This window comes from Podarcis melisellensis (assembly GCF_964234715.1).
Source record: "Podarcis melisellensis genome assembly, chromosome: 3".
Classification (NCBI taxonomy): Eukaryota; Metazoa; Chordata; class Lepidosauria; order Squamata; family Lacertidae; genus Podarcis; species Podarcis melisellensis.
In genome coordinates this window covers 57,737,490-57,757,015 of record NC_138530.1, presented here as the reverse complement: position 1 = coordinate 57,757,015, position 19,526 = coordinate 57,737,490, and the positions used below count along the sequence as shown (strand labels likewise).

Genomic DNA, 19,526 nt, shown 5'->3' with positions numbered 1-19,526 from the left:
AACGTGCAGCTGGATCTAATCATGCACTTTAGGGTTGTGTGTGTGATTGCGGCCCTAAAGGCCTTCTTTGCACCGACCTCGAAAAGGCACTAAGGAGCAATAAATAATTTGGGGGAAGGGGGGGAGAGATGCATACATAAATAAAGAGGGAAAGGTGGGGGAAAGCAGTGACATCCGGGTGCTGCTGGAGGCCTTGGAGCGCGCATGCTCCTCGTTACTCGCTCTGGCTTTGCCACCACCAGCAGTTTAAGGAGGCAACAGCGGCAGCTGCCACAGTGGTGGCGTGTGGAGCGCGGGTGGGGGAGGGAGGAGGAGAAGGAAGGCGGCGACAGCAGCAGCAGCAGCGTCGTTGCCGCCGCTGTTTTCTCACGGCGGGGGCTGAATTTCCGTGTTTGTCGAGCGAGGAGGGGAACCGAGGCTGGGAAAGGGAGGAGGAGGTAGCGGAAGCCCGGCGCAGCCTTTGCGAGAGGATGGTTGTGGGGGCGTGTGACAGCCGGCGGCATAGCTGCCGCCGCCACCACCACTGCGAAGCGCCTCAGGTGACGCTCCCGGGGCAGGAGTCGCACTGAAGGGAGGCCGGTGTCCGGGGCGGGCGGAGTTGCAGCGGCGTCTGGGGCGCAGAGGGAGGAGGGAGTCGGCGGCGGAGCGGGGGGCACATGGCGGGATGACAGAGGCTGCCGTAGTTGCTCCCACTATGCGCGACTGGCAGGAGGGGAAAGGGGTGGGAAGCTGAGGCTGCTGCCGCCGCCGCTGTCACTTCTTGGTGGCTCGCAGCCGCACGAGCGCGGGGGGAGAAGGCGGCAGAGAAGCAGCGAGGCAGCCGCGCACTCGGCTCGCTCGCTTGACAGGCGCGCAGTAGCGAGGGGGGTGTGCGTGTCGTGTCGTGTGTGCGTGGGGAAGGGACGGGCCTGAAGCCAGTGGCGGAGAGAGGGCCCAGGATTAGGGCTTGGGCGGCGAGGCGCAGCGAGGCAGGGAACGCCGAAGCCTGCAAGAGGCCTTCCAGGAGGAGCCTTGGAGGGAGAAGCGAGGCGGGAGGCGCTCCGAGTATTCCCGGCAGAAGGAGGGTGGGGGAAGCCGCCGCCGCCGCCTCCCGGCTTTCGCTTGCGTGAGAGTGTGTGTGTGTCTTCCGTGCGCGTCTGGAGGAGGAAGCGCTGCTGCTGCGTTAACCTCGCGCTATATTTATTTACTCCGTGCTCCTTCCTTCCTGTCGGGCTCTTCCTCTTCCTCGGCCAGGTCCACTCCCTTTCCCTACCTGGCGAGGGTGTCTGTGCTCTGCCCCCTCCGCCTCTGCGTCTGGCTCTCGGTCCCCTCCATGCACATCATGGTGGTGGGGATGGTTGGATGAAGGGGAAGGTGGGGAGAGAGAGAGAGCAGGGGAGAAAGAGGCGTTTCTGTTTCGGTGCCCCCCCCCCGCGCTTCGACCCCGCCGGGACCAGCCGTCCTGCCCTCCCGCCTGCCTGCCTGCCTCTTCCCTTCCTTGGCTCGCCTCTGCTGTGCTTTGCCTGAGGTGCTTGTGATAAGGCGGGAGCAGGAGCCACGGCAAGAGGCGGGTGGCGAGGGGGAGGAGGGAGAGGAGGAGGGAGAAGAATAGGGTGCGCCGCCGGAGAGACCATGAGGAAATTTAACATCAGGAAGGTGCTGGACGGCCTGACGGCGGGCTCGTCGTCGTCCTCCTCGGCTGCCGCCTCCTCGCAGCAGCCGCCGCCTGCAACCCGGGAGAACGACATCCAGGAGACCCTACAGTCCGAGCACTTCCAGCTCTGCAAGGTGAATGCTGCAGCCGTTAACAGCCGGTTGGGAAGGAAAGGGGGGGTGGAGGACGATGATGTAGCCATGATGGGCTCTGCAGCCTCTGGACTTTGATGCTTCCAGTTCCAAAGCTGTCGATTTGCATCTGTCTTCCTCCTCCTCTTCTTTTTTGATACAAAAATTATGGTGGTGGGGGAGGCGACGCCGATGACGCCAATGCTATGATGGACTCTAGGCTTTTATTTAGCAGCATCTTTCCCCCTCCAACCACAATTCACCCGCTTGCGTTTCAGGCTACAGTATTCCTAAAATGCACTCGCGGATCTTGAGATGCCTCGCTCTGGAGGAGAAACATCTAATGGGCTCATCAGTGTTGTGTTCATCAGTGTTATAAAAAGGGGGGGTGGATAACGGGACCTGGCACCGAATTCTCCCCATCATTCCATGCACAGGCATTTAAACAAGCTTCAGCGCAATCAGTTCATTATAGAGGAATAGTCCTTTAAAATTTTTAGGATGGAGTGCTTGGTTGGGTGAATTAGTAACATTTCTATCCAGACACAGCACAGTATATGCAGTTGAGGTCTAAATTCCAAAAGGATGATGCAGCAGTTTAATTCACCAGCTGTGCCAAATTGAAATAAGAAATGATGTGGATGTTATGCTTATCTCTACCTTTGCAACACCTGTGGCCGAAGCTGCTGTAGTTTGACTTGTTTGTGTATTGAACACTTTCTCTTAAAAAACAACAAGGGGGTTGATCCTAAAGATTAAAACACTTTCTTTAGTGTTACCTGCGTTGTACTCCCCCCCTTCCCCTGCAACTTCCCACCAGCTAGTCTAATTTGATGATTCAGGTGTGACACATGTATTTCACTTAAGTATACTTTTATTTGCAGATTTCCCCCTACAAAATGTCACAAAATGCTGAACTGAGATGCACACTTATTTTTGTAATTATAAGGCATGGGGGACATGCACTTGAGACTGAATGTGATAGAATGTATTTTTTCCACCTTAATTTATTTGGCTCAGATATTGCAAAGAAGGGGACTGCTATTGCAATTTCTACTTGTGGGTAAGAGTTTTTTGAAAGCTACCCTGGGCTAGCAAGCTTATGTCATTCAGGGCCTGCTTCAGAGAAATAGTGATGGCTCTCTGAAGAGCCATTTTAATAATTAGTGGTCATTTAATTTACAGAACTGGCTGCATCATCACATTTCCCAGGGACTCTTGATTCTAATTCAGATGTCTTAACCACAGCTATTTATGGAAAGAATTGCAGATTAGGCTAGGAATACAATAAAGGTGAGAGGTGAATGGGTAGATAGTTTTGTTTAAATATACATGAGTAGGGATAGAATTAAGGTTTCATTTTATTATATCCATGTTCAGTGAGGTTTGAATTAATTATTTACCCATTTTTAGATAATTCTGCTCTTTCATATACTTGTGGTTCCTTTAATTAAGTGAAAGTAAAATGACATTGCTTCTTTCTCATTTGTTCTTTGTTTTATTTTTCTTCTACTGCCCGTTGCACCATTGCTTCACCACTCTGACATGACAGACTGTACGCCATGGTTTCCCCTATCAGCCTTCGGCCTTGGCTTTTGATCCTGTTCAGAAGATACTTGCCATCGGGACTCAGACTGGCGCTTTAAGGCTGTATCCTTTTATTGTATTTCTTAAAAGAAACTTACTAAGAAGATTGCCATTGCCTACTGTGCTGTGCTGGAGTTAGTGTCTCAATTCACTCTGCAAGTCAGGTATGCATTTGAGTGGGGGAGGGGAGAAGCTGCTGTTCCTTTGCGTTTACTTCTGTTTATCTGATGTGCGTGTACTAGCAGTGGAACCAGTACTTTTATTTTCCTGGGAAACCATCCTGATTATTTTTGCAGTATCCCAGCTAACAGCCTGTCTAGTTTACTTAGCAGAGCTTAATGCAGATAAGTTAGTTTTTATCTTGTAAACCGGAAATATGACCCTTATGTCTATCACTCTTTCCTATTGCTGTAAGGGTTCTTTGCTTTAAAGCAACAGATAATGTTTTCAGTGTAGAATATAAGGATTCTGTTTAGCAATCATTATTTTACAAATTGTAACTGGAAATGAATTTGAAATGGGGGGGGGGGAATAACACTATGTATTTGGCTACACAGTGTTCTTACTATAATCATTTCAAGGTGTTCCTTTACAAGTAAGACACAATTTTACTGTAAATGAAAAAAATGTTTTGTGTTTATGTGTGTCCTTAAAATCAAAATGAACAAGTATTAAGCCCAGATCTTTTGTAGCTGAATTTGAAAAAAATAGAAATGATTCATAAAATCATTGAATAATTGCATATACTCTATGGCACAGGTAACCATTGTGATGATCTCCAGCTCCCTTATCCCTGGGCATTGGTCGTGGTGATTGGGGATGATTGGAGCTGCATCCAACAACTTCTGGCTTTCCTTGCACTATGACAGGCATAGGCAAACTCTGGCCCTCCAGATGTTTGGGACTGCAATTCCCATCACCCCTGACCACTGGTCCTGTTAGTTAGGGATGATGGGAATTGTAGTCCCAAACATCTGGAGGGCTGGAGTTTGCCTATGCCCGCACTATGACTTTGCTACTAGTTTTGATGAAATGCACATTTTTTAAGGGAAAGTTTTAATGAATAATAATAGTAGTAACCCATATTCAATGCATAGCAGCATAGCGTATCCTCTTATGGAACAATTTTGAGTGGCAGGGATGCTAGCTGGATTAGATATGAGTTTCATAGAAAAGAGTTGTGAATGTGGTGGTTGATCAGTAGAACCTTTCCCTAAGGTATAAATAGGGGTTGGCGTAAATTTTTAAAAATAGTATATAGTGAGTAACAATCTCTTCTGCTTCAACAGCGTGTCCAATGATAAAAGTTGCAATACTGTGCACCCTTAAATGAGAGTAAGTGGTATTAAGAAAAGAAATATTTTATTTTTAAAAAGCCAGCAAACGTATGGAAGAATTCTAATAAGGTCACTCAGTGTATATTCATTATTCAGTATGCTTTGATGGTCAGAGGTAGAAATAAAGGAACGGGGCACCATATTCCCATTGGGTGTTGTTGGAGGTCTGGTGGCCTTATGTGACCTCACTTCAGCCACTGGCCTGAGTTGCGCTTGGGCAGAAAGGCTTCTGGAGCCACAGGCTGAGGTTGAATAAATGGGGTTTGTTGGTCTATTCCTGGCATGTTGGCCATAGCAAAGGAATTCTCAGGTTGTGCACTCAAAAGTGATGATAGTTTAATGATTTGGTTGCTTGGAATGACTATAAAGGGTTGTAGTTTCTGAAGTAGGAATGGTTAGCTTGTGGCCTTCCAGATGTTATAGAACTACAGCTCCAATTGATCACAGCCAGTATAGCCACTTATTAAGAATTAGGGAAGACATAGTTCAGCAACATATTGAGAGTTACAGGGTGGCCATTCCTGTCCTAAAGACACATGCAGTGCTAGCGCAAGCGTGTGCAACACATCTTTTTCTTACAAAATTCTGCCGGAAAGAACAAGCTTTTACTAGCCACAAAATTTACTTCTGAGTAAGCTTTGATAGAATCTGTCTGCCCATCTAACAGAAGGAATAGTTTTTAAAAAGTGGGTGTTTTTTGTCTTTGTTTGCACTGCTTATTTTGTTTTTAGTTACAAGTTTAGATTCACAATGTTGAATCTGCATATGGCTTTTTACATCTTAAAAAACATTTACATTTCACGATGTGAAGCAGTTTCTTTCTGAATTTTAGCAGTAGCTTCCTTTCCTTAGCTGAAAGAGTAGTTGCTGACAGAGTCAGCAAGGTGTGGCTGTTGTTTATTTTTTAATTGCTGATTTTCAAGGGTGAACACCAGGTACCATGTATTGACCCACCCAGATTGAGACTGGATCAATGTGTGGAGGCTGATGCTCAGTATGGGGTAAGACAAACAGGAAGTAAGCTCTTTATAGCATATCCTTCCTCTGGCACTGCTTCCTGTAGAAGGGATTCCTGTTACTTAATTTGGAATGTTACAAAAAAGTGAATGAAGACTCAAATCAGTTTGATAGTTGGGAGTGAGTTGCTACAGATCACTCCTTAGAGAAGAAAATAGGACAGAACAATAGACTTGGCAAAAGCTCTACCACTGTGTCTTTTACCCAGATAAAAGACTTGGTCTTCAAATACTGTTCATGACAATACCCTGTAGCACTGGATGAAACCACAAAGACTCATGGTCGAACTGACTGTCAACAACAACGGACATAGGCAGCTTTTAGCAATTTGCACCAATGGTCAGTCTGTCCATTGGGACTGTGCTAGTGAGCATTATATTTTATATATAAAATATTATATGCTTTTGCTGTCACATTTGTTGAAAAAGTTTTGGATTATGGAGAGAGTACTTTTCAAATCACCCTAAACACCTGATGATACATATAAGCACAGCTTGATATTGTCATCTGGATTCTTGCCCTCTTCATTGCCCTCTTAGTTATTTCTTTACCTTCCCATCTTCCTAATGCAAAGGAAGAGGTGTGTACAGCAAGCCTTGAAAGTCTAGGGCAGGGGTAGGCAACCTAAGGCCCGGGGGCTGGATGCGGCCCAATCACCTCATTCCAGCCCGCAGATTGTCCAGGAACCAGGGTGTTTTTACATGAGTAGAATGTGTTCTTTTATTTAAAATGCATCGTGGGATTATTTGTAGGGCCTGCCTGGTTTTTTTATATGAGTAGAATGTGTGCTTTTATTTAAAATGCATATCTGGGTTATTTGTAGGGCATAGGAATTCGTTCATATGCATTTTTCAAAATACAGTCCTGTCCACCACATGGTCTGAGGGACGGTGGATCGGCCCATGGCTGAAAAAGGTTGCTGACCCCTGGTCTAGGGAAATGTCTTGGAGCTAGGGAAGAGAAATTGTATTCTTCTTACATTAACCTAAAGGGAGGCTATCAGAACCTTCCCAGTCTTCAGATTCCTGGTGCAAATGTTTTCACAACCATCCATCCAGCCACTGTTGTAGTAAGTAGCCTGTTGTCCCAGAACTGTCACTTCACAAATAATGACTTTCTTGAAAGTGTTGCTTCATTTGCTAAAACAACTTCATTTGCTAACACTAACAGTTGCAAATAAAATGAAAATTTCTGTTTTAACAATTATGTTAAAGGAAGTAAACGCCCTGCCAACTCTTAACTTTAATATTTCCTTAGAGTTTGTAGCAAAAAACCTACTCCCATCCCCTCCCCATATTAACCTATTCCTCTTTACCTTCTGGCACAATGGACTCAACTGACTTTACCTCCTTTTAAAATTTCAATAGGTATAACAGATTAACAAATCTTACAAGCTGCTTTTGTTTCTTTCTGATACTTTGCTTGCAGCTATATGACAAAGTGATATCAAATCTTAATTGCTTTTCTAAAAATGTCTTTGCATTATTGAGTACATAAACCATATTTAGCATCAAATGTAAGCATTTTGTACTTTGATCTAAAATCAATTTGTAAAAAATTGTCAGTTCACAGCACAAGTAAAATGTACAATTAGCCTTTCCCATTTATTGTTTTCCCTTATGATAGTAAGTTTATTCCAGTCACTTCTAAGAGTAATGTGCCCCTTAGCTTGTCTTCTTTCGGTGTGGCAACCACCAATTTCCCACATTTATACTGCTTGCATGTTTTACACTTCTGAGTCACCATCAGCCTTCATCACCTGACTTGCCTTTTATAATCCAGAACTTCTATTTCGTATGAGGATATTTATTATGTCTAGGTGGCAATATCTAGTGATTTTGCTAATAGAAACTGAGATGAAACTTCATAATCTTTGTAATCCGTTCAGGCATTGACTAATTGCTAGAAACCTTTGCACTTATAAAGAAAGGTTATTTGAGATCTCCCTATCCAGTATCTTGCAGCACTGAAAACCTCATAAACAGTGGATCTCTGCAATTTGAAGATTATATATAAAGCAGTATGTCCAGAGTATCTCTTTTTAGCCATCTGTTTTACTAGCTTGGTGATTTTTCAACACCACAGGTGGTTTGTGTTACCATCTTCTTTGAATTTCCGTGTCTTCTGCAAATGAATAGTGTGGTGAGGGCTTTTTTTTTCAGCTGGAACTCACTGGAACTCAGTTCTGGCACCTCTCAGGTGGGCGCACGAGTAGGTGTTCATGGTGTTTTCTGGCACCTCTTTGGGCTGTTCTGCTCCTCCTTACTAGAAGGCAGGAGCAGCAAACCACAATCCTTGGTGTGGTGTTATATCCAAACTGGAAGTTGTGGTTTCTTTTGCACCAAACATAGCATTATCTGTAGCTAAGGTTTGTTCTTCGCTTACTGATTCTGGCTTGTTTGGACTGAAACTACTCACAACCTCCAATTTTGAAATAACGCTAATCCATGAATCAGTCACAGGTTCTGTGTAAGTTATCTGCTAATAGATAGGTAATCTAGGTTGTCATTAGAGACACAAAATTTCTGGAAATTTTGAAACCATAGAAAAAAACTACGCCCTCTAAAGAAAACAACATTTTGAGGAAAAATGAGATGTAGGCAATACTTAAATAACAGCCATCAGATTCTACCGCTTTAAGAGCCTATAGCACATCAATTAATTTAGTTAATAGATATAATTGTACTATTTGGTATATTTTTTAAATGTACATAAAGTCCTGTGCGTATTTTCTCAGAAGTAAACCCCTGGTTTAATAGACCTTATCCAATGTAAGCCTAGGTATGACTAGTACCTCAAAAGTAGAAATGTCTTAGTTTGTACTAACAAAATTGTGAATATACCCAATACTCAAGAGTAAGTGAGTGAGCTGCAAATAGTAGCATGCTATCCAAGTACATGTTTCCTAGTTTTGTCATTTGATAGGGGAGAAAAACTAGGAATGCTAATTTTGTAGTAAACGAAAGACAAAGTGCCTTCTCATAAAGAGACCTTTCAGGTCAGAGGAAGCTAATGAGGTATTGCTGGACTACAACTTCCATCACCCCTCACCATTAGGTGCCTGTCCTTTGTAGGGGTCTGGAAACAAAGCCTTATGAGGAAAAGTTGAAGGAATTGGATATGTTTAGTCTGGTAAAGAAGAGACTGAGAGAAAAATGCAACCCCATCCAGGGTTGTCTCCTAGATTTGGGAACTACTCACCAACAAACCCTGTCTTCCCATGATTCAGTTTATTGGCCCTCATGCAGTCCACCACTGCATCCAGGCACCAGTCCAGGTCTTTCATACCCTCTCCTGATTTCAATGTAACTGAGAAGCAAGATGGGTGTCATCAACATACTGATGACACCTTGCCCCCAAACTTCCAATAGCTTTATATAGCTGCTGAATAGCACTGGGGAGAAAATAGTGCCTGTGGGACCCCACAACATAGCGACTATGGGGCCAAAGAGCATGACTCTGCAATATCCATCCCATGGACTTGGTCCACCATAGTCAGTGGTATCAAAAGCCACTGAGAGATAAAGTAGAAGAAGCAGGGTTGCACTCCCACTACCCTTATCCCAGTAACAATAATCCATGAGGATGACTGAGGCTGATTCAGTCCTGAATCTGGGTTTGAACATACTTTGAAATGGATGTAGGCAATTTTTTCCCTAGGAACACCTTTAGTTGCTCCACCATGACACTCTCCACTATCTAACCCAAAAATGGTGTAAACAACTCCAACAGTTGGATGCAAATGTTCTTTTGACCTTCCCTATTTAGTAGACAGCAAGCTATTTTTGTTCTGAATGCCCTTTAAATGGAAGCTTCAATAGTTTTCAGTATAACACCTGAAATGTGGGTACCGTATTCTGAAGACATCAACATCAGTTTTTTCACATGCAGGATTCTGCTTTGGTTCTTGAGAATAGGGTGATTTGTGACACTTAACAGACCTGTAGCAAATTATTCATTTTAGTTTGTGGAACGTAGCCATATGTTTTACATAAAAAGGTGTTTTATTTATAAATTGAAACATCTGTTTGGTTTGTTCTGGCATTTTCTTTTTGTTATTGCAAGGGTAAAGCAGACCCATACTCTGTATTGTGGTTAAAGTCATTGCAGAATGTGCAACCTCCTTCTGGCGCCACTCTGTTCAGTTATACAAGAGTATCCCTACATTTCTTCTGCTCGGTGCTATTTTATGGTGCTATCACTATGCTGTGTTCTAACTTCAGTCTTACTCAAATCTGAGTTTTGCTCTTCATGTTCAGTCTTCCTTTGGAGGAAGCTTGGGAGCTCTTATATTTCCCAGTCCTTGTTGTGGTTAAACTTGAGTACGATGCCATTATAGGTATAAATATACACATATGCAGGTCACCATGCAAGTAGTGCAATGCCAAGATGTTAGTGGACCATTTTCCATGGTTGAGGTTTAGCAGCTGCTTCAGGAGGATAATAGTGCTGGAGTACTTTCAATTCCACCCAGGTAGTTGACTGAGTTTTTATTGGTTTGGTGATATTATATTTTAGAAGCTTCCTAATGGGACTGAAACCATATTTTAACCGTTAGTTTGGGGACTTTGATTGTGGTATTTCTTTGATAATTAATATGTCCAGGAGATGTTTCTACACATCATGTGTAATTGCTCATGTTATTCTAGTTTCCATGTGATGCAGTATTGTAATTCTGTGCCGCGTCACTCTGTTAACTTAGTGTATTTATCAAGCTTATTTAAAATCTTTGTTTATAGTGTAAAAGAAACTATAAGCATTTCCTCAAGCAAGTTAGTTTTATTTAAATTGCAATCTGTTTTCTGCAAACGTTGTTAATAGTCTGTTCACAGCAGGCTTGTATTTCTAGCTTTCTAATTTCAGCAGTTTTCTGACCTTAGTCTAGTTTCTCCCTTGTCAAGGTTTTGGCACCAGAAGTGTCATAGCAGCTTTAGGTCTTAGAACTTTGGCTTCATAAATGATGACACTGTATGCTGAGCTTCTTAAGTGTAACTTGAGGGTTCCACATTTTTGCTTGGCGTGTTTAGTGTTCCACTGACCCCTGGCAAGTGTGTCGCACCTGTGCTGTCGTCCTCCCCCCCCCCCAACTTAGGAATTGCATAGGTGGGTGTGTATTGTCTGGGCAGCCATACCTGATCCCAGCCCAGCAAGCTTCCACCTTCCTTGTCCCTTATGTAACCAAAATGCCTGGAGTGCCTCAGCCACATAACAGTTAACGGCACAATCCTAACATTGCTTACTCAAAAGTAAGTCCTGTTGACTTCAATGGGGCTTACTCCCCCAGGTCTGTGACACGGATTGCAGCCTAAATGGGAAAACCTTCAAATGTGCTTTCTGAATTGAATCCAATCTGGGGAAGGGAGCAGGAATTATCCATTTCCTTGTGTGGATGTACAGGGAAGGGCCCTGGTGCACTTTGGCATAGCTAATAAAGTGAGCCATTTTTTAAAAAAAAAACCATGCACAAGTTGATTTAGTTACTAAAATTGGGTTTTAATAACCATACTAATGGAAACATTTTCCTTAGTTGTACAGTGGTACCTCGGGTTACAGACGCTTCAGGTTACAGACTCTGCTAACCCAGAAATAGTGCCTTGGGTTAAGAACTTTGTTTCAGGATGAGAACAGAAATCGTGTGGTGGCAGTGCGAGGCCCCATTAGCTAAAGTGGTGCTTCAGGTTAAGAACAGTTTCAGGTTAAGAACAGATCTCCAGAACAAATCAAGTTCTTAACCCGAGGGTACACTGTACTTGCAATACTTTTTGTGAGTTTAAATTCATCTTCAGGTAGCATGTCAATTCATCCTTGTATTTAGCTGTTTGCCTAATTGCCGTAGGAGGAACAGATCGGTCTATCCTTTTTTTACACTTTTAGACTGCAATCCAATACACATTTACCACAAACTAAGTCCCATTAAACTCAGTGTGACTTACTTTAGAGTAGACAGGCATAGAATTCTGCTGTTAGAAACCTTCATTTAATGCTATAAAGTAATGATTTGCTACCTTTGGGGCATCTGTTCCATAGGGTTGTATTTATATTTGAACCAATTAGGCAAATGACCAAGAAAGTAACCTAATTGTAATTATACCTGGCTTACTTCAACTTGGTGATGCAGTTTTGTAGAACAATCAGATGGATAATGTCCCTTAGTAATTTAGTATTTCTGCTTCTTTGCCATATGTAAATATAGCAAGGTTCTTATAACTACATTTATGTTTCAGAGTTGAAGTTGTATCTGCCTTACCAATAAGTTAAAAAAAGTTGTTCACCAGACCTTTCCCTGTATGCCTGTGCTAATATTTTGGGGAAGGTTTAGTGGCATTTGTTACACTTAATGATGGACAAGGGCAATGGATTTACAGAAGCCTGTCAGCAAATTTACCTGGAAGTTAAAAGAGCGAGAGTTGTCGCAGGCACTCTGGGCTTGTCATCAGCCAGGGGACCAGGGACTATTAGGAGGCAGCATCCCCTGCCGCCCAGGAGGACTGTTGTCTCAAGGGAAGGACCAGCCTAGTTTACCCATTACCAGAGAAGGAGCAGCTGCAGGAAGCTTACTGTTCTCCCAAAGAGAGGACATTCAGTTCCAACTGCTACTTGCACTGGGATTTAGGAGCAAGAGGCAGGCACACACTGGCCTCTGTTATTAGCTGAGTTGAGTGAGTGTTTGGCTTACAACAAGTTTCAATATTCTGCCTTTAGTATCATTTGATAGACAGGTGATTTTTAAAAATAAAACGATTCATTTTTAGCCTGGCTGATCAACAAACCTGAGCTATATTTTCAAGAAGCTGTGCACAGATTCTGGAAAAATCCCAGATCGCCCTGGGTTGGGTCCATCTGGGGCTGTCGAAAGGGAGGTGAGTGGACAAGCACATTTTTAATTAGAGTTTTAAACCCTAATTAAATCAACTGTGAGGGGTGGAGAAGGGGGAGAGGCAGACAGAAGCCTACCTCCTCCCTCACTGCTATCCACGTTTAATTAGAATTTAAAACCCTAATAAATTAAATTAGGAATGTGCAAGGCCCCCATTTCAGTTTAGGTCATCCTAAGGCCGATCCATGTTGTAGGTTGTGGGGGGGAATGCACAGACCTGCTGCTTATATTTTCTGTTTGAACATTGCTCAGACAAAAAACAAAACAAAACATAACTTGGTACTTGCCCCAAATGTAGAGGAAGAAATGTAATAGTAAAAATTAAGAGGATAATAGAAGTGGTGGCAGCAAACTGCGTTGTCTTTACACTCCTTAATCTTTGAACCGTAAAACCGGAAATATGTGTATGTCTAGAATTGGAAAAATTGCAGAACACAGTGAGGAATAAGTCTAAGAGGTTGTAGAGATTCCTTTAAGCTGACAACTGGATGTCAGCATTTACACAAAGATTCATTTGTTTCTGAACCATTATCCAGTTTACAGTATTTTGTAGTAGCCAGGATGTAAACAGATAATTTTAAACATCAACAGATAACAATGAACACAAATTGACACAAGGTGTTTGTCAGAGGATGTTCTAATCTCCAAACATCATATAAAACTGATATATTAACCTATCCTCGTTTCACAAATTGCAGGGTACACTATATGTTAGGCCTGTGTAGCACTACTACTACTACTACTAAATACTGTATGGCTTTGCAATTTGAATGTTGTGGGCAGGCAGCTCAGCTAAAATCAAGAAACAATAAAACATAGTCTATTATGAAGAGATGAAGCTACAAAATTTGAGACAGACAGCTACAAGGGTTTGGGGGTTTTTTAAGAGAAGCTTTTTAAAGCTTGCAGTTTTTAAACAGGACTCCCTCCCTCCCTTACTATATGGAATTTAGTGTGTTCCTCTAGGGTTTTAGTCTAATTGAAAGTCTTTTCCCTTCAGGTTTTAAAGAAAGGTTTAAAAACCAGTTATCCTTGACTTTCCATTGAAATATTTTATTATGTAAGTGGTTATGGGGTATTCACTGGTATTTATTGAATTTTATTGTACTAGGCATATGTAAACAGGCTGCTCTACTGTGATTTGAATGGTATGATTTAATGTTTGCTTTTTAATGGACTTGTATATAATAATGTAGTGGGAAGCCTATTGTCTTGAAAATGGCTTAGAAATATCTGACATTTAAATTCTTTGTGTGGCTTTGTAACAGTGTTACAGTACTGTTTGGTGGACACTGTAAAGCCCTACCTCTATGTAAAAGCCCTCTGAGCAACTACTTTTTCAGGCAAAGAAAATGTTTGGGCCCTTCTTACTCTTTAAAGATTCAGAGCTCAGGAGCTCAGCTCACTACTGTGTCTTTATGTTAAGAGCACTGGGTGCAGTTGCCTTGTGATAATTTATTTCTATGTCCCATCCAAAATCACTGTGATGAGAAGTTGAAGAGCAGCGTTGGCAAAGCTATTCTATTCAGGGAGGAACAGCAGGATGTAAATGTTAACAAATTCCTGGTTGGAAACCACTGCTGTCAGTCAGATCTATACCCCCTGTCCCAACTCCCACCTTCTCCACTGGTGTTGTCTGGAGATGTATTTTTTAACCTGCAGGTGGTTAAAGTCCCTTTAAAATGGATCTGTATCCTTGGGACTGGCACTTTGCTCTTACAAAGACTGGGCTACAAACTGGGATGTGTCTCATTCAAATCTCTACCATAAACTTTTTGAATGGCCTTGGGCTCTTAACTTCCACCAGCCCCCCAATAATCTTTATAGGAATATTGTGAGGATTAAAATAACAATATGTGAACTGCACTGAAAGCTCAAGTACTGCACAAATGCATTAATAACTGTTGCTAAAAAATTAATAGACTGTTATGCATCCTGTACATTTTTATTATTACACACTGTTCTGAGTGAAGTGCTGGAACTGAACAATTGACCAAACATTTGTATTATAGTTGAGTTTTGTTAAAGCTCATCAGGGTTTTCATAAGTATTTTGAGATATAATAATCAGCAAGATGCAGATGAAATATACCAAGTGTGAAGAGTATAAAATTAATATGTGTAAATAGGCAAGATTGAGCACATACTGGGAGGACAAGGTAGGGTGGCTAACCTGTGACTGTCTAGTTTTTTGGTCCTAACATTTAGTTTGAATACTATAGTATTAACTGATCGTTGGTGTGACCAAAGGATGCAGTCCTAAGCATACTTTATAGAAAGAAGGTCCTCTTAAACAAAATGGAACAAATCTGGGTTAATACACTTCGGAATATGCTGAAAAAACATGAAAATGCTATTTTTTCTTGTGATTGGATTGTAGGAGATACTGGTTCCTAGTAACTGTGTATCTACAATTGTGCATTATAGTTTCAGTGACATGGTATCAGTTACTATTTTTATAAAAAGAACATATACGTTGGCTGCAAGTTAATAGCAGTAGAAGTCGACAACTGGATTTTTACTGCATGATAAAGGCATGACTCTGCTAAATCATAAAGCTGCTTATGTAAAAGCAGTAATGATAATAGTGTGTTGCTCAGTGCTGAATGAATGCTTTCACACTGAATAATGTATTAATTTAACTTTCCTTTCTGCTTGAGTTGTAATCAGTAAAATATTTCATCAGATATGAAATTCAGGCTTGGTTTTCGTTTGAGGATATTTTGAGAGAGATGAAGTATTTGATATTGGAACTTAAGCATCTGAATAGCTGCTTGTACTGGAAATGTTTTAAGTTTAAAGTGCTTTAGTTATACACTATGTCACATATCGGTGGTAGAAGAATCGTGAATAAGAGTAGTCTAGGTATTGCTTTAAAACTAGTAACACAGGCCAATTCTGTGCATATTCACCGAAAAATAAGCCCTGCCTAGTTCAGCAGGATGTACTCCAGTGTAAGTATAGGATTGCAGCCTTATTTGTATGTATGTTCATGTCTAACTTCTGTTTTCTCTCTCAGTATATTTTATGTGGATAATAAAATGTGGTAATTTAAGTGATAAATGCTGTTTTGAAAGCTGGAGAAAAACACAATTAGGACCTGGGCCCTAAACAGATAATACATAAACATAGGTTTTACTGTTATAATTAATTTCAATTAAAAATTTTATTCCTAACTTTTAAAACTGTTTTCAAGGTAACTAACAAAAATAATGTTAGGTCAGGAGAGATTAGGAGAGACTGCAACAGTCCACCATGATATAGGGGAGTAAGTTCATTAAACTTGGAGCAATACAAGACATTATGTGATTCATAATCAGAATCTTCCAATGTGTCTTTTCTTAACTTGTTAGCAGACCTATGCTTTGAAACAGCATGAGTGTTTAAACTATCTGTACCTGACTCTCCCCCTCCCCCCCAGCTAATAATAGCTTTAGGAGACTATCAAGGGTCAAGTTAAATATCTTCTCCCAGTGCTCATCTAACTTGATCTTGAAAGCAGTCATGGGAGCTTGCTATTGAAAACAAAAACCCTAAAGCAGGAAATATCAACCATAAATTGGATTGTAGGATCTCTTCATAGATTTGTGTCTGGCTAAGCCCATAGTTGGTAAAACTACCATATAAAACATAAATCACATAATTTACAAGCATGTGATATGTGAAGTACACAATATACCTAGCCACCGTATGTGCTGGCATTGGAGAGTCAATTCACTGTAAAATAAAACTGGCTTTATCAAGGATGATAGACTATCTGATATCTTCCTTACATCTTGGATCACTTGGCAAATTGTATCAATTAAATTGTTTCTCTTGAACATGATTTATGAAGCGGTGCACAGTGAACCCAATGCTGGGTAGATTTTTGTTTGAAATGTTTAATTGGACTGTACTTTCTCTAACAGTATTTTTAAAACTTTAGAACACCATTAGTCTGCTGCTGTCTCCTAATCTTGCCAGATATTACATTGTGAACCTCAAAACTGATGAGAAAGCAAGTGATTGCCTTAATGCTCCTGCATTCATACTTAACAAGCAGCACTCCTATTTTGGTTGTCCCACCAGTATGAACAGGGTAAACAAACCAGGAAGCATTGGCTTTGTGTTCCAGGGAACATGGTTTGTTCCCACCCACCACTCCTCACAAGTTATGATGATTACCTGAACTCTTGGTTTGTTGACTTGCTGATTGTGACTTTTTAAAGAGCAACCATATATGCTACTTGTTCTCAGTAAGCCAGGAAGTTTGTCTTACCATTGTATGCCAGTGCTGCCAATAGAATGCAGTAATCTGTCACTGAATAGACTGGCTGTAGTTTGGATGCAATTTACAGATGCAGTTTGAAACTATTGTTGACGATTGCATCCAGTGATGTGGGTTTCCTGGAAAAGAGAATTTTTTTGGGGGGGAAATTGACTGCCTAGAGTGATCTAGTTTAGGATGTTTAGTAAATACAAATAAAACAAACAAAACTAAGTGCTTTGAAACTGCCAAGCTTGCCTAATACTGTATTTGCAATCTATTATTTGTTACTAATGAACTTATGAAACAGAAAAAAGCATTGCAAACTTTTTGACCGTTACTGATTTCATTTCTTACAGAATTCTGAAGTTTGAATTACGTTTATTAAAAACTGTAGAGACTTAAAGGACTTTAGCTACCCATTTTGGAAGTATGGGGCAAGGGCACATTAAATGACTCAGGGTCCATGGGGAAATAAATTTAAAGACCAAGCTCCAAATGAGTACCAGACAAGACAAGCACACTATCCATTTTATTGACCTTTCATGGTAGGTACAGGATCAGGCCCCAAATTCCAACCTGCCTTTCCCAGACAGTACAGTCATAGCTTCTGAATAGCCTTTCCCCCAAAAATTCAGTGTTTGGAGTGTGTGGGTGTGGGTGAAAGATCCAAAGGCTCTGCTGCTAGCCTTTCCTTGGATACTAGCTTTAGGATACAGTACTAGCATGTCCAGGACTTCCCAAACCTTATTTCAGTAGGACTGGGGAACTGAGGTCGTCTTCCCTCAGGGCTCCTTGTGCCTCAATGCAAATGGGAGAAGGAATTGTAGTGAAGCCAAGAGAAGGTGGTCTTTGCCTCACACCAGGAAACCACTACTATTGTATGTATGGATAAAATGCAGAATCGTTAATTTCAGAGTCGGTGATCTTGGTTTTCCAGATAATTTGGAAACAAATTTTCAAATGCCTTAAAATTGATAAAGATCTGATTCAGCATACTTGATAGTAACCAAAATTTAAATGTGCCATGATAATTTTACTAGTGCATGTAGGGTTTAATGTTCAGATAAATTCAGAACTTTACTTGGAAATCATCTTCATTGTATTACTTGTTAACTTACTAATTTTAGCATGCCTGAATTTCTCTGTGCGATAGTTCCTAGAGATATTCACCTGGAAAAAGGTTCCTTGGAAGTATGAGTTTAAATTTCTTTTGCTGTTCTATTCATTCCAGTTGTCCAGTTTCATTTGTACAGTGGTACCTCAGCTTACAGACGTTTCAGTTTACAGACTCTGCTAACCCAGAAATAGTGCCTTGGGTTAAGAACTTTGCTTCAGGATGAGAACAGAAATTGCATGGCGGTGGCGTGGTGGCAGCGGGAGGCCCCATTAGCTAAAGTGGTATCTCAGGTTAAGAACAGTTTCAGGTTAAGAACGGACCTCCAGAATGAATTAAGTTCTTAACCCAAGGTACCACTGTATTGTATTTTGTTATTATGTTGGTAACTTAAGGGGGATGAAGTACACTGGCAGTCTGCTAGAGCAGAGCTGATGGAAGTCTCAATGTGAATGTGATCAAATGGGTACAAGACTATAGTCACACCTACCTTGGGACAGTGGTGGCAGCAAAGAGAATACACTTTTTACCCTCATAGCATCTTCAGTGAACTGCCCAGAAGAGCTGTTTAGAATCACAAATGGGCAGGTTTCAGACTTGTGCGGTGTCATTAACAATGGACCCCTCAGTAGCCAGCTGTGATATTTGCAAAGCACTTTGAGGGCAAAATTTCTTGGATTTATGCCAAACTTGATGACACAGTTAATGTAGTTTCATTTGGAGGTCCTTGGAGCATCATCTAGTTTATAGCCTGAGAGATCAGTTTCAGTTGTCATGGGATTGGGAGTTAGATGCACTGTGTTACAGTGATTCTGCTCCTACCTGCAGAAAAAGAAAGTAGCACTAGGTGACTATTGCTATGCCCCATTGCTTTGGGGCTGTGGGATCTCTAAGGGGTTGATTCTGTCTCCTATACTATTCCACATAAAACAGTTGGGAGCTATCACCTGGGGATTTGAAGCGTGTGTCATCAGTGCAATGCTGTTTCCCTCTTAGCACATGTTCACTATAAACTTTGTAGTTGGTGCCATGTTTTTACCCTGATGACTTCTTAAATAAATATTTTAATCAGGGCCTAAAATTTCTGGCTGCTTAAAAAAAATACGCTAAATACTTAAAATATTAAAGATGTGAAATACCACTTAAAGAGTGCTTATTTTGCTATAATTTTTTTTAAAAAATAAAAACCTGTTTGGATACCACCATTCCACAAAATGATGTTGATTGAAAGCCTTTTTAAATCACAGAAGCAGCCAGCCCTTCGTAGCATTGTAATATAATCAGCAGACAGAAAGCATTTGGATTTAGCAGAAGCTTCTGTCAGTAGGACACAGGAGATTTTGATTCCCACTCCTTTTACTGGTGGAAGGAGCGTTCGGAACAGTGTGGGAAGTCACATTAATGTCTGCAGGCGGAGGCAAAGGGATGAAAATCATTTCCCTCATTGTTTTGCTGATGGAGGCACATATTAAACGTTCCCCTTGACCTAAAACAACACATTTTCAAAAACATGCAATACAAGCAGAGAAATCTTTCCAGAAGAAGCATACCATGAAAATCTATGGGCGAAAAATGCAGAATC

General features: G+C 41.3%; 1 protein-coding gene across 6 annotated transcripts in view; it reads left to right on the top strand.

Moving 5' to 3' along the window:
- Positions 1-220: 220 nt before the first annotated feature.
- Positions 221-19,526, top strand: part of STXBP5 (syntaxin binding protein 5) — a 117,051-nt gene continuing 97,745 nt past the window's right edge. For all 6 annotated transcript variants that reach the window (XR_014166723.1, XM_081905149.1, XM_081905148.1 and 3 more), the window contains exons 1-2: positions 221-1,767; positions 3,317-3,414. Coding sequence is in view for 5 of the 6 variants with exons in the window: in XM_081905149.1 (XP_081761275.1) it covers positions 1,612-1,767; positions 3,317-3,414 (254 nt within the window). In the remaining variant the exon portion in view is untranslated. The remainder of the gene's footprint in view (positions 1,768-3,316; positions 3,415-19,526) is intronic.